The sequence below is a fragment of the Lagopus muta genome, chromosome 1, assembly GCF_023343835.1.
Source record: "Lagopus muta isolate bLagMut1 chromosome 1, bLagMut1 primary, whole genome shotgun sequence".
Taxonomy (NCBI): domain Eukaryota; kingdom Metazoa; phylum Chordata; class Aves; order Galliformes; family Phasianidae; genus Lagopus; species Lagopus muta.
Genome location: NC_064433.1, coordinates 22,180,904 through 22,195,261, shown reverse-complemented (window position 1 = coordinate 22,195,261; position 14,358 = coordinate 22,180,904). Strand labels below are relative to the sequence as shown.

Below are 14,358 nucleotides of genomic sequence, written 5' to 3'. Positions count from 1 at the left end.
CTCTATGAAACTTAGCTGAGTCCTCTTCTTTCATCAGATTTCTTAGCAGAGAAGTTGAAAAACTGCTAAGATGATCACAGTCACATTTTCACCAACTATCTATTCATTGCGCAAAGTTTGGACTGCATTAATCTTTTTTTCTTTCTTTTCATTTTCCTATCATTCTTCACAATAAGGACTAATCAGTACACTAGGATTCTCCAAAGTAAAGCAATTTTCTCTATCATCCAAGCTGAACAAGCTGAAAATACTGAATAATACTGAACAGAGGAGTACTGAGCTTCCAGCTACCATCTGGGCTTTCAAACCACTGACTGTCACTAGTGACCTGGTTAATTTTCAAGCCATTTAATAATCAGCTTGCCCAAGACATACTTCCTCAATATAAAAATATGAGTGTGGTTGGTGGACTGTGTCAACAGCTCCATCCAAGTAAAGCAAATGTGTATTATCATCTTTTTCTGACTCACATAATCAGTCATTTAATGAAAGATGTCACTCAGAAAGGACAGGTACGACTTCCTCTTGGTATCCACATAAACTAATACTTTACATGAAAACGAATTGCAAAAGGTTGTGCTGCAAAGTCCTCTAGGCCTTCACAGACTGAAGTGATGCTTGTAATTCTCAACCATTTGGTACAAGATGGTTTGTTCCTGAACTCCATATGTTTTCATTAGACACCTGCCAATTCCTGGGCTCTCTGTTTCCATACACTGAGGCTTCTCTGGAGTCTCAGCATAGCTATCCTTTTACCAAATAAGTTTACAGTGCACCTTTTCAGCCTTCCTCCTATTCCAGAACTCTGTCAACTGGTGATTTCTGCAGCCCAGCTGCTACCTGTGGTCACATTTACCTCCATCTCCTCTGTGAGCAGCTAGTCATTGAGTACTAATCCCAACTGATCCTTTTGCATTCACAATGAGAAAGTGTCACCAATAATCTAGAAACTTTCTTGATTGCCTGCACAATGCCATTGGACCTTGTCGATCAAGGCCTCCCATTGGGAGACTTCTACTGTTTCTTCATGGATGACTTAACTTTCTTGGTCATTTGGCCTGCAAGTGACCCTCATCACAACATCATCAATATTGCTTTCCATTCTGATCTTTCCCTAGAGAATGGATTTCTTGTTCAAATACTCTGTTTTAGTGCAACCACATTTATAAGCACTCTCCTTTCTGAGAGGGAATGTTATAGTCTCCCCCTGAAGCCTTCTGTCATAAATCTCTCTTCCACATGTAATTTTTCTTCATTTAATCCTGAAATTAGCTCCCCAACTCCTGACAAACCTTGTTTAATATCCTCCATTACATTAGTAATTCTGCCCACAACTGTGTCTGTGCCTTTTTGTCAGTTTCATTCCATCACTTCTTACCAGCTCTTAGAACGAGGTGTCAAAACCCAAGAAGTCAAAGCTTCACTTGTTTTGCACATTGAATGTGTCACCCTCGGCAATCTCTGGGCAGCCTGCACAGGGAAGCAGTGGAGACCTCATCCCTGGAAGTATTTAAGAGAGGCTTGAATGTACCCATAAGGAAGACAATTTAGCAATAGGACTCCACGGATCAGGCTTATGTTTGGACTCGGTGATCCCAAAGGCTTTTTCCAACCTAGATGATTCTGTGATCTTTGCTCTAAGTCTTGTTGAAACTTTTAAGCTCTTCAAAGTCATGTTACTTGTACTTCCACAGATGAGCAGCCAGGGGCAGTAGCCAGAAGCCTGCATGGCCCTCAGCAGTCTCTGTGACATCTTGCACCTAAGTGAGAAGCAAATAAAAGTGTCTACCTAGCAGATGCATTAATCTGTCCTGGACAAGGTGGAGTCACCAAACATGAACATTTCTTGTTTCCTCTTTGTGTTAATCCAATTGCCAAACCTAACGTGTCCAGAATGCATTCTTCCCACAGCAGGACTCACTCATCCTCCTCTGCTGTCAGAATTCTGAACGAATTTTCTAGACTAATAATTGCAGGGAGACATGAAAATTTTCTCCTGCTGCCAGAAGCCGTAAGCTTTCAGATACCACTTTCCTGGAAACACAGGAACAGGAGGGAACTACTACCATTAAAATGGTGAGAAAACACTCGTTACAGAAAGCCTGCTATCTATCTGTAAAGAATGATAGTTGCTTCAATACAGTAAATTAGAACATCGGGCAAAGAAGCATTCCTAAGGAATGAAAGATGTTTCAGATAATATCTTACTTTGTTTCCAGACTCCCTGAGGAAAAACACAGTCTGAAGAAAAGGCTGTGTCAGACAGACATGATTTTATAACAGGAATAAAACAAAGCTGCTCCTGAAAATTGTGCATACCTTTGCAGACTCTCAGCCAGAGATCAGTATTTTATTCCTTCATTTACAGGTAGTCCTAGCATTCCCACACTAGGATGCCTGGTATTGCATAACTGCTTATGAAAACAGTTTGTTCAGTGGCCAAAGGAAGGTTGGCTAATAGTGACTCCTTCCTTCCTTTGCAAAAGGCTATTTCTTCTCTTACAGCCCCAGAGTTTTTGAGCTTAGCATAAACTTCAGCTTTTAACAGTACTTAGAAGTAAAGATTTCTCCTGTCTAACCAGTCTTAATATTTATTCAATATTTTCCCAGTTTATAGCTAACATGCTTGAGTCTTTTTTTTTTCCTTCTCAAGAAACAGACTCCAAGACAACAGAAAGTACAGATAAATTCTGTTTTTACTTTCTTCTTATTTTATCCCTTCCCATCAGGCTGTAAGTTTTCAGACTGATAGGGGCAATTATTTTTTTCTTCGTGTAACTGACAAAAAAACCCCAACAGGTTACTGCAGTTGACCTAAGAATTTTTCATGACCACAGCAGAAAAAACCTAAAATGTGGTCAATCTACCACAGAAGACCTATAGAGAAGAGAAACAGGCAATGTCTTTTAAACACATCTGAAGTTTGAAATGACAAACATCTAATCACAAAGCAGACAGCCTTGGCACTGACACCAGACTTAATCTGGATGATATGAACAACTGTCTTTGACTCTTGTAGCACAAAATATGGGAATAAATGACAGCATGTCCCTGCAAGTTGGCTCTTCTGTTTAGTCACTCCTCATTTGGGATGAGATTGTGTCTGAGGTGGACTCTGAGGAAGGACTACAGTTAAGATATTAGGACAGCGTCAGCAGAGAACAGCCGGAAAGATGATCCAAGAGATCTCTCATTTTCAGAAGAAACACGAAAGCACCTTCCTAGATAATGAATAACTAGAGATGGGATATCCAAACAGAATTGCAGATCTCTCAGCCATTTTACATACACAATTACTCTTGCATAGGACGGTCTATCCTGTGTCATGGCTGTACTTTGATGCTTCTGTTCAAAATATGTATATACTCTATGGCAGCTGGCTTATCTTCAAGTTTACCTCCACGTTTCCCTTTCAAAGTGACTGGGGTGCAGGAACCTTAACTGGGCAGCCAGCTGTAAAGAAAGCAGCATATTACTCTCAAGAAGGAAGAACTAAAAGGGATCTCTCAAAATTTTCAGAAACAGGAAAAAAAAGCACTTAAGCTTCAGAAAAAGACATTTTGTACCAGAACGTGAGAGAGAGAAAAATAGGCTCATTCTCTTCTTGCGGCTTTTCAGCTGCTTCTGCTGGTTTCACATTAACAGTTGAAGACATCTCTGTTGAAAAACTCTGCAGAGGATCAAACCTAAATTATCAAATGGATCCTTGTATTGGAAGTGACTGTTTTAAGCAAAACTGCTTTACTTTGAATAAAAAAGGGAATACAGAATTCTGCCGTATCTTAGCGGACAGGTGACAAATTCATGCAAACGGTCATTAACTTGTTCAGACTGATTAAGAGTATTCATTCAAATGCACAAGTAAGCTAGATGTGTTAACAAATTGAGTTATCAGCCTGGAAATCGAACTAAGAATATATGTAACAACTGTATTTGTCTGGTATTTATTTACCTGAAGACAGGGGATCTCTCCTTTAAAACAAAAAATAAACTATATTTTAAAATGTAAACAACAATTCTTCTCTGGGAGAAGAGCTTTATTTTTATTGCTTACTATGAAGCCAGAGGAACTTTTTCCTCAGCTGGAAACATGATGAGTCAAATGCAGTGATATGTTAATAAAAGTGCAGGTTAGATGCTGGATATATTTGGCTTCCAGTGTTGAGGCAGCTTAACTTACTTGGATCTGGAACTCAGGAGAATGTCAAAACAGCATTACTTACTTCTTTAAGACTACAAAGCAGTGTTTTAGGGAAAGAAATATAGAGGTAGGTAAAATTAGAACATGCTTAAACGAAACTGCTTTACAAAGCCAAAGCAAACTTCCTAATCTTTTTATGTTCTGCTGATGCTTTCCTGCACTCAATGAATGGCAAAGAAGTTCGGAAAACAAAAACAAAGAAAGATCTGCAGCCAAAATCCCAATACTAATGACTTCAAACCACAGAGTGGGCTCAAGACAAGCTGGGGAGGAGTAGTCTCACTTCTCTCTGCAGCTGCCTGTGGATTCTCAGTAAAGCCTGGCTCACCTCTTGTGACAAGGAAGGAGGTACACAGGAGACCAGGCCTAGAAGAAAATCTACTAGAAAATGCAAGTGAATCTACTACTCTGTGACTGCTGGTGGTTGTCATTTATGGTACTAAAAACTGTATATGTCCAACTCATTCACACAAAGCAAGAACAGGAGCCACAGTAGCAGATATACAGCTCTATGACAGAAAAATCCATGGTGTCTTAAGATTGATTAAAACTGCATGTTTTCTCAGTTGTCCGATGTTCCACTCGGGTTTTCCTTTTAAATGTGTATATCAAAGCCAATTTTACTCACTTGCTGAACATAACAAGGACACTGCAATACCTCAAGTACTGAAAATGCCAACTACTGTGCTAATACACTATTTTTCTCTAGTGTTTTTTCAGTACTCCTTCATGCACACAGAAAAACATTTCAAAGTATTTCTCCATTATATAACTTGCAGGGCTTTTACATGTTATTCAGAGTCAGATATTTAAACATGCTAAAAAGTAAATTACTTTTCTGAGGATGCTTTGATATTCTTTCCATCATTCTTCTATCATTTGAGTAAATGAGAACAAATCAACCCTTTGGGGACAATCAGACACTTTCAAAGTAAATTCTGCTATCATGGAAAAAAATACTTTTGTTTATGAGAACTAAAAGTTGAATAACTTGGAAGTTCCAAGATTTCCTTTCTCACCAAAACTCACATTTGTAAGGTCAAAATCCAAGCTTGTCTGACATACTTTCAGCAAAGTTCTAGATTTCTGACAGATCATTTCAGATCTGATCTTAGGAGAACTGCTTGTGGTTGCAGCTCTCATTTCTGAAGCACCAAATCTTTTCTGTCTAGAGAAGGACATCCAAAGGTCTCTCAAATTGAGGTAAAAGACGCATGAATCAGCTCAACAAAAACACTGTAACTGCTGAAATCATATGAAAGTACTACATGCATGTAATTGAGTGATGTCTCCTGAAGAGACCAAATCTAAAATCCTGTAAGAAAAGACAATCTATTTCTCCATTTAAATATTTTGTTTGAAATATTTTACTCACTTATGCACAGACAGCTGCGCATCTTTTTTTTTTTCTTTTTTTTTCCCTTAAAGGGAAAATCAATCAGAAAGTAGATTTTTTGTAAAGAGAAGGGCATGAGATAAGATTTATTCTTGTACTTACAGCTACTCAAAACCAATAGAGTTTATGTGTGAACAAGCCTGAAGTGTTAGCATTTGAACGCTTCTGATATCAAAGGCATAAAATACCTTTCAGGCTGGCAGACACATACAACAGTTTTAAAATACTGACCTGTTCTGAAAGGCAGTACATCATTATTGCATCGTTTTTCTGTGCAGAAACTTTGCAAGCTCACATTTACCATGTCACATTTAATGTTTTGAAACAGTGGAATAAGGATAGATTAGGAAGGGAAAAGCATATTTTCATCCTACAGGGGACTTATAAGACAGAAGTGACAATTCATCCAGCACCTGATGCTACCTTGAAATTACAGCAATGGACCTCCTCAACATTTTTCAGAGTTTACTGTATTGTATCAGGTAAAATTTATGATAAAATAAGTAACAGCAGTCATTATTGATCATCTGAAAGATAATGTGTCACCTAAAGCCTTGGTCACGTTATAATATCTGGTTGCACAGCCCACATCTTTTGTTCTGACTAAAAATACCCAGATGCATACCATCACATGCTCTACAATATACAGACTAAACAATTTTTAAGCTGAGACAGGAAAAAAAATTAATCTCTTATTTTTTTGGTATTCCTTCCTAAACAATCTTAACACTGATTTCATTACTTCATAAAGAACATCTTAAAGTTAACACCAAAATTTTCTGTTGAAAGGTATCATTCTCCATGTTTGATCTAGTTGCATTTGTCCCCATAGTTCATATGGGGTATAAGAATTTCTAAGTAAAACATGCAGAGGTAGTGTGAATTTCCTTTCGATAATCTGTGATTTGTGACATCACTGCATTACTTTTCCATATCTTACTGAGCCAAGGAAGAGAGCTACAAACATTCAAGAGAGTCAAGAAGGCCACGATGAGGTTAAATTGCCCCTAATCTGACTTATCCAAAACTGTATGACTAATTGGATGTTAACAAACTGCTATACATGTTAACAAATTGCCAGGCGAAATAATCTTTAAAATTCATCTATACTGAACACCAAGAGCAGCCTTAGGTTCAGGAGAAATACTTGATACCAATTTTCTTAAAATTTAAACTTTAAAAATTATAGAAGATACAATATAGTCCATAATTATCATTATTAGACACACAAAGAGATACATCTCATAAAAGCTATAGGTAATAGAGGATGTGAACCAGAAGCAATTCAGGACTTTAAAACAGATAAACATGACTTGAAGCGAAGTACCATATGTGGCTGATTCCCGAAACACTGACAGTACAAGCAAGACTCAACAGATGTGTTCTCAAAATTATTCATTACCTGTCAGAAAAGAAAATGTGGCTTAAAAGTATTCTTTGCTTATGCTTCTTTGCTCCTACCCTTCCCCTAAGATAAGGGGTTTGAGATCAGACAAAGAAGTGAATGCTACAAAGGCAGTGTCAAAATAAAATAACCTCTGTGTGGACTTATGGCTTACCTGATAAAGAAACAAATTCTGGAGTTGGTGAAGTGATGCAATAACAGTGCATGACTGCAAAGCAGCTAGATTTTGACTTTCAGTTTGACTTTCTGCAAAGTTATCTTCTACATCAGTGAATAATTAAAAAAAGACAAAAAAGGACTTTATCATGTTTGATCTCTGTAAATCAAAGAAACCAGAACAACACACTGTGGCCAAGCTTCTCAAAAGCAAGTCAAGGAGATCATTAAGTCCCAACTAACTGACAATCACCTCTTTATCATAAAACACAGATCAAAGCAACACAATGTAAATAATAATCAGGTGAAAGTGTTAGCACTTCCAAATTGAGTCTTTTCATCAGAGAGATGTAGATGCTCAGCAGCAGGTCTAGCCTTGGTCTAAGTTCAGAAGTTGAAAATGGAGATGTAGAAGAAAGCTTAAATGTCCTGATGTGAACACTCCTGTTAATGTTCAGTACCTAAGGATGTGTCTAGGCATTTAGCATACAACAACGGATTGTGACAAAAAGCTAGTCTTCAAGGAAGAATTTGTAAGATTCTCACAGTTCTGCACATTGTCTGACAATGCCAGAGAGCTGGTCTACCATTATTCACCTTATTGCCGATTAAATTCTTGTGTTGATTGTACAAACACTGTTTCTCATTGCTTGCACACAAAGGACGGAGACCTGCAACCTGTGTAGACCTCCAACAACCCCTGTACTAGCAGAATCTTCTGATGACCTACTGCAGGATACCCAAGGGTTTAAGATTTAAAGAAAAACTCTATTTAGTACAGGCTGGAAAGCAAAGGTTGCTGACAAACAGTAAAAAGTTTCAAAGTGCAGAAGTCACAAGAAGGAGATTGGCAGACGATACCACCTACTGTTACAAATAGCATCCTTCTTTGCTTTCCAGCCCTGTAGCTGCAGGATAATATACTCTTATCATCGACGCTGTGAGACATTTTTCAGACTGGAATTCTCAAAGGGCTGGAAGGAATTAAGAGGGGAAAGAAAAAGACAGAGTTTCCTGCACAAATTATCACTGTACAGATTTGCTGTTAAGAGCAGGTGCTTCTCAGAGCTGCAAAATATTCAGTATTTCACATAAAGATCTGATTCTCTGCTATAAGCGCAGTTTAGAAGCCAACTCACCAAAACCTCTATCAAAAATACAATTTTAACATCTGTTTCGACTTTCACTTATCTCACTGCTCCCAGACAATATTGATTATCATTATCTGCAGGTCTCCAGTATTATAAACAGCAATGGCTACGGGAAACAGAAATGAGCTTTTACATATACATCTTGGTACTTCTAGGGGAGAATGAAAACTGTCATGTCAACTGAAATTGGAGTCCAACTTCATTTCATCTTTTACAAATACCCTATGAATTATGAATAGAATGGATTAAAATACACTCTAAACTAAAAAGTTTATTAAAATTCTAATGAGGAATAAAGGATTTTGCCAAAGGAGAAGAGGCACTACATTATAAGAACTGGCTGTTGTCTGCAATATGCGTCCTGGGAAAGCCATGACTGTTGTTTTTTCCTTTGCAACAGATTTCTCCTCATACTTTTGGTGTGCTATGTGCTAGATTGAATCACAAGAACAAGATACAAAGTTTATGTTAGGTAGCAACTCTGCACTGTTGGAGTATGAAATGAAAGTTTTTGCTTTAGCAAAGTAGTCTCATGCTTTCTCTGCAAAAGGAAAATCTTTGTAAGCTAGAACCCAAAGCAAGAAGCGCGTGTGCTTGAAGCCTGTCTTTCTTCATTCTTCCTGATTACGTAGATGTTTCTATGACTGCTCCCAAAGAGACATCTCCCTTTCTTCCCTCCAGTATTCATATGAATTTCAGGTAAACAACACGTACTTCAGAGCTCAAAATCAGGAAGAGGTAAAGTCTTCTCTTCACCTCATTGTGTCCTCGCGCCTATCATAAGAGCCAACCAGCCTCTCACTTGCTACCTACCACATGATAATTTCTTACTAAAACAATATATATATATATATATATAAACATAAAAATATTTAATATGTAAATACATAAAATAGTAAAATAATTTCTATTTTACTATTCACCAAATATAAAAGAAAATAATCCCATGTTCAAAACTCAACCATGACAGAAGATAAAACGAGTTGCTGTGATGTTTCAGTTTCTCCATAGGTTATGGAGCAAGAACAGAGGAGAACTGGTGAACAGGAGAGCCAACCAGTTTTGATGCATCAAAATTCCTACAAATCAACAACTAAATCCAGGAAGCCTTCAATTAGAAACACAAAAGAGCCTAAGGAGTCCATATCATCAGAACTGCTTCTAAGCTAAAGGAAGAAGTTAATTTATTTTAGTATTTGAGGCTCTACAATCATGTTAATGTTCCTCTAGCACAATGAACATGAACAGCAGATTCTGACTACTCACAGTGACACATAAACCTGATTTAAGAAATCGTCAGACAGGCCATACAGCTCCTACTGAAGATAAGTTGTAATTGTGGAGAAGTTGTTAATTTTTCATGTTTTCAAGTACTGGAGCAGGTTGTCTTAAGAGTTCAGCAGTCTATCTGGATTTCTTGGCAGTTTTAAGAATTGAATGGAAAAAGCCTCGCATATCCTGGTCTGTACACACAGCTAATCCTGTTCTGAGCAGGACACTGGACTGAATGACCTCCTGAGGTCTTTACCAAACTGAAACATCCTAGGCTTGTGTGTTCTGTTATGCAACCCCCCAATTAAATAAGCAAGATAACTCCCTAAGATTTCAGTGTTTCTGAGCCTTGTTACCAACTTGTATGTCTAAGTGGCTAGCTTCACCATACACATGTATGTTAATTAAGAGCCAAATGGAAAAAAAACTGGGACAAAACTGAGGCAAATTCCATTCTTGTTCCTGTACTAGGATAGTCATAAACTGACCTTCAGCGTAATACGTAAAAAACAGCTTAGCTGCAGTATGGTGCACTACTTAAAAAATGGGTTAGAAAGCCGTGTGTGCTCAGTTTAAAAACTATAAATACTATGAACATTTGCTCCAGTCAGTCATGAGACTTTCAAAAATGTCTTGCGTTTTTCAGGTTTTTCATCACAAACTAGTGCTTATTTTGTTGCTGCCTTACTACAAAGATTGGACAGGTGAAACACTTCTTTTTACTATTTACACTACTGGTTAGCAATAGACTATGCCTATAAATCTGAATATGACTGCTGAATAGAGTGTTTTTGATTCACTGATTTACAGGGAACATCTCCATTACCTAGCAGAACAAGAGAGCAAAAGAGCAAATTAGCTTCATAGATGATGTTTGCAAAGAAGTATGCTGAGTTCTCAACACTGCACAGCCAAGGGCATCCTGGACTCAATATCTACCATCTATCTAATTATGGCAGCAAATTTCTTATAAAGAAGTTTATGTAGGTATATATGCAGGTATAAAGGCTACAGAACATTCTGCAGAATCACATAGATCACTGGAGTCGTAAAAGGTCTCAGGAGATCTCTGTAGCAAAAGTACCATACACACTTTTTCCAAAGTGTCCTCCAGTGACCAAATTCTGCAAAGATTCCTTCCTGAGCGGTTTCACTTCCTTGAAGTATGGGGATGCATTTAAAACTGAAGGCGAGATGCTCTACCTGTTGGCAGGGGTTGGGGGTGAGAGATTTTGAACACAACAGAACCGAGTGACACCAGTACTTACTTGGCAGGCGTTATAAATCAACTGATGTTCCAACTTTTTGATCCCTAGAATCTGCTGAAACATTTCATAAAGCTGTTCCTTGCTCAGAATCAGCTCCGATACAGCACTTAAGGCCATTCTATTTGGCTGTTTGCAGAAGTCCTCTTCTCCCCTGTATATGGCATCATACTTGGCTAGCCAAGAACTTAATACTGTCTCTTTGCTTAATCCATCAATTTCCGGCAAACTTCGGACTCTCTTCTCTATGTTTTTCTTAAAAACATCTCTAAAGTCGTTTGCAGAACATCCTCCACTGTGAACCATTCTTGCAACCCGGTCACTCTTGAGAAACACCTTTTGCAAAAAAGAGAAAAGAGACACAAAAAAATACAGACATTAGAAATAAACACAAGTGCAAAACAAAGGAAGGGATTATTATTACAAACTAATCTTTTGTTTCTACATAAAATGGTTTGCAGGGAGCAGATACACAAGCAAAGGTTGATGTATTTTCATAAAAAAACTAAATCAACATGTTCAAAAAATATGTTTCTCTATTAAACTAGTTGGGTTTTAAGATATGCTACAGTCATTAAGCTAGAATGAAGTTTGAATTAATGGCAGCTAATTTAAAACTTACCTACATGATTACACTTGCCTTTCCTCCATTAAAACCACAGAAGTCTGCAGATATTTGCAAGGTACGCATGAAGAAGCCACACTGTCTCACAACTTGGCAGTATCATGAGTGAAAAAAACATCTTTTAGACAGTTAAGAATTTCATGGAAGGAAACAGAAATCCAGAAAAAACCAACCTCTTATGCTAGAGAAATACTGCAATCAAAACCAACAGAGAAGAAGCACTCAGAAGTGCAGAATCTGGTCCCACTACTGCAGATATAACGCTGGGGACAGAGTATGGAATTTTCTGTGTTTAAAAAAAAAAAATAATAAATAAAATAAAAAAAAACCAACAAAAACCTTCCTAAGTATATATGCATATATAAGATAGGACATCAAATTTCACCAGCAAATCGACTAAATGAGTATCAGCAATGTGTGGGAGTTTTTCACTGTTGAAGGACAGTTGCACACAACTCTTTCTTCTTTCTAACATGGACCTTGGCAAGCTCGGCCTCTCCAGCCAGTGTCTGGCCAAATGATTTATAGCAGCAAGTCTCACTGTTCTTCTATTAAATACAGCTAAGAAGAGGATGGCTGTCACCTGACCATCAGTGTAAACAACCAACTTATGCCTGGCACAAGGCATAAACTGCGTTATGGCATTGCAGAGGAAAAAAGCAGGTGGCTTCCCACAGCAGAAGAAAATGGGTCAGGGCCCTGCTGTACTTGAGTGCGTGGGGAGAGCTTGGGTGCCTCACTGAAGCACAGCTGAAACACAAAGAATAGACAGGATGGCGTGTGGTCTGAGCATATTTCCTTCTCATCACCTTTCTGCCTGTTTGCTTGATTTTATGGGTGACAACTCTACCCACAGCGGGCGGTTGGAACGAGATGATCATTAAGGCCCCTTCCAGCCCAAGCCATTCCGTGATTCTATGATAACCATGCATTTTCACGTAAAATTTTTATTAACCAGAAGCTACTAAAATGTAATGCAGATCACAGCACAGTAAAGCTTTGACTCTAAATTTCACATGATGGATGACAGCGCACCTAACAAACAACTTCATGTGCTCCTGTGCTTTGTTTTGAAAAGAAACCAGAAGAGCAGGGGAGCAGCTACAAAGCTAAGCCAAGTACAAGGGCTGGGTCAAGAAAAACAGTTTAAAAGCCTCAGTGCTTTTCGATACATCTTTTCTCTGTAGATTTTGTAAAATGCAGCTATTTAAATATAAATATTTCAACAGATACTCTAATTGATGTTGTACTGAAGGGTGCAGATCAAACCTAAAAGAACTTGGTCCTAAACCATAAAACAGCAACAAAATCTGCCAATCACATTTAGTGCTGCAGCATGCTAAATTTCCTTTCTCTGAAAATACAAGTATCTAAGGTTGAACTTTTATCCACAAAAAGGGAGTTGACATGGTTATTATCAATTAATGTCAATATTAATTTCCTCAAAATGCTATACAAACATTGAATTTCATTTCAAAACAAACAATAGTCTGAAATTCCACTTGACAGTGAAACTTATCAACACAAACTAGTACCAGGATATTAACCTTTTCCATATTTCAACAGCCTACAATTACAATAAATTAAAATTCTTCCAAAGCTTACCTGGAAAGAAAACAGACAAATATTTAAAGTAGATGACTTCAGACAAACTGAGCTATTTTATTTTCTTCATAAATATTATCTTATCCTCTATCAGGTTAGTTTGCATAGCTATTGAGAAAAAGCAGACGCAGAATAAAGAATAAAATTCAGAAAACTTACAGGCTTTTGCCCCTCCCCAGGAATGTTTATCCAAGGCTGCATAACCTTATGCATCACTACCATAACTGGACCACTCTAATTAAAAAAATGCTAAACACGCACTCTGAGATCATCACCTCTTACAGCCTTCTTTACGTATATTATATTATTTGAATAATATATTATTCAAAACAATTCAGAATGCAGCGGCTAAAAAGTCACTAGCACTTGATTTATGAACCAGATTTATTCAGATTAATTCATAAATTTTTATTTTTGATTTGCAAGTTGTTTTTTTAAGAAATGGCAGGAAAAATCTGTTGTCTTTTTTTTCTCCAGTATTTACCCATGAAATGGTAACAGTATTGTAGCATTTGTTGTCTGCAACACCAACAAAATGTCAGGCAAAACAGATTTTTATACAGGTATGTGCAAATACAAAATACAATCACATAATAAGTAAGAAAAAAGAGCTTCAAGATCAATAAAAAACAAAACACATCCTCCAAAAATATGAAGCAATTTGATCACAATTAACATCATTTGAAAGAATGTACATAATTCACCTTTTCAAGAGTCATCAATATTGATGCTGCCAGTCAACTACAAAATGCCTGCAATACTGCAATACAGTTGCTTAAAAATATACGATAGAAGCAAGCATGCTAAAAAGGACACACGCTACCTTAAAATACTCCTAAAGAGTTTTGTTTATGAACTGTATTTGCATTAATTAATCTGAAGTTATTCCAAGATGCTACTTTAGCAAAATATCTGGTGTGATTACAAGAAACTGCTCAAAGTATAAACCCAAGGAGTGAACAATACCACTAATAGTATCTGGGTGGGTTCTTAAAAGAAACTCACTTGACCTAAAGCTTCATTTTAAGTGGCAACTTAGCACAGTTTTTTTTCCTGGGGATTGTGAAATGAGACAATCTTTAAAATGAACCATTTGTATTTGATATACTTAAAAAACAATATTTTAATAGATATTGCATCGTTAAGCCATTATTTGCAACAGAAAATCATAAGTGAATGAAAATTCATTTAGGAGTGTACCATATGTGCTTCTAATTTGACACAAAAAGACACATTAAAAAATTACTAAATGACTGTTATTCCTGTTCCAGAAAGACATTGG

The 14,358-nt window shown here is 37.2% G+C and overlaps 1 protein-coding gene across 10 annotated transcripts in view; it reads right to left on the bottom strand.

Moving 5' to 3' along the window:
- The window catches only part of CADPS2 (calcium dependent secretion activator 2), a 303,802-nt gene that overhangs the window by 193,846 nt on the left and 95,598 nt on the right, over positions 1-14,358 (bottom strand). For all 10 annotated transcript variants that reach the window (XM_048934391.1, XM_048934396.1, XM_048934392.1 and 7 more), the window contains exon 3: positions 10,850-11,182. In XM_048934391.1, the coding sequence (XP_048790348.1) occupies positions 10,850-11,182 (333 nt within the window). The remainder of the gene's footprint in view (positions 1-10,849; positions 11,183-14,358) is intronic.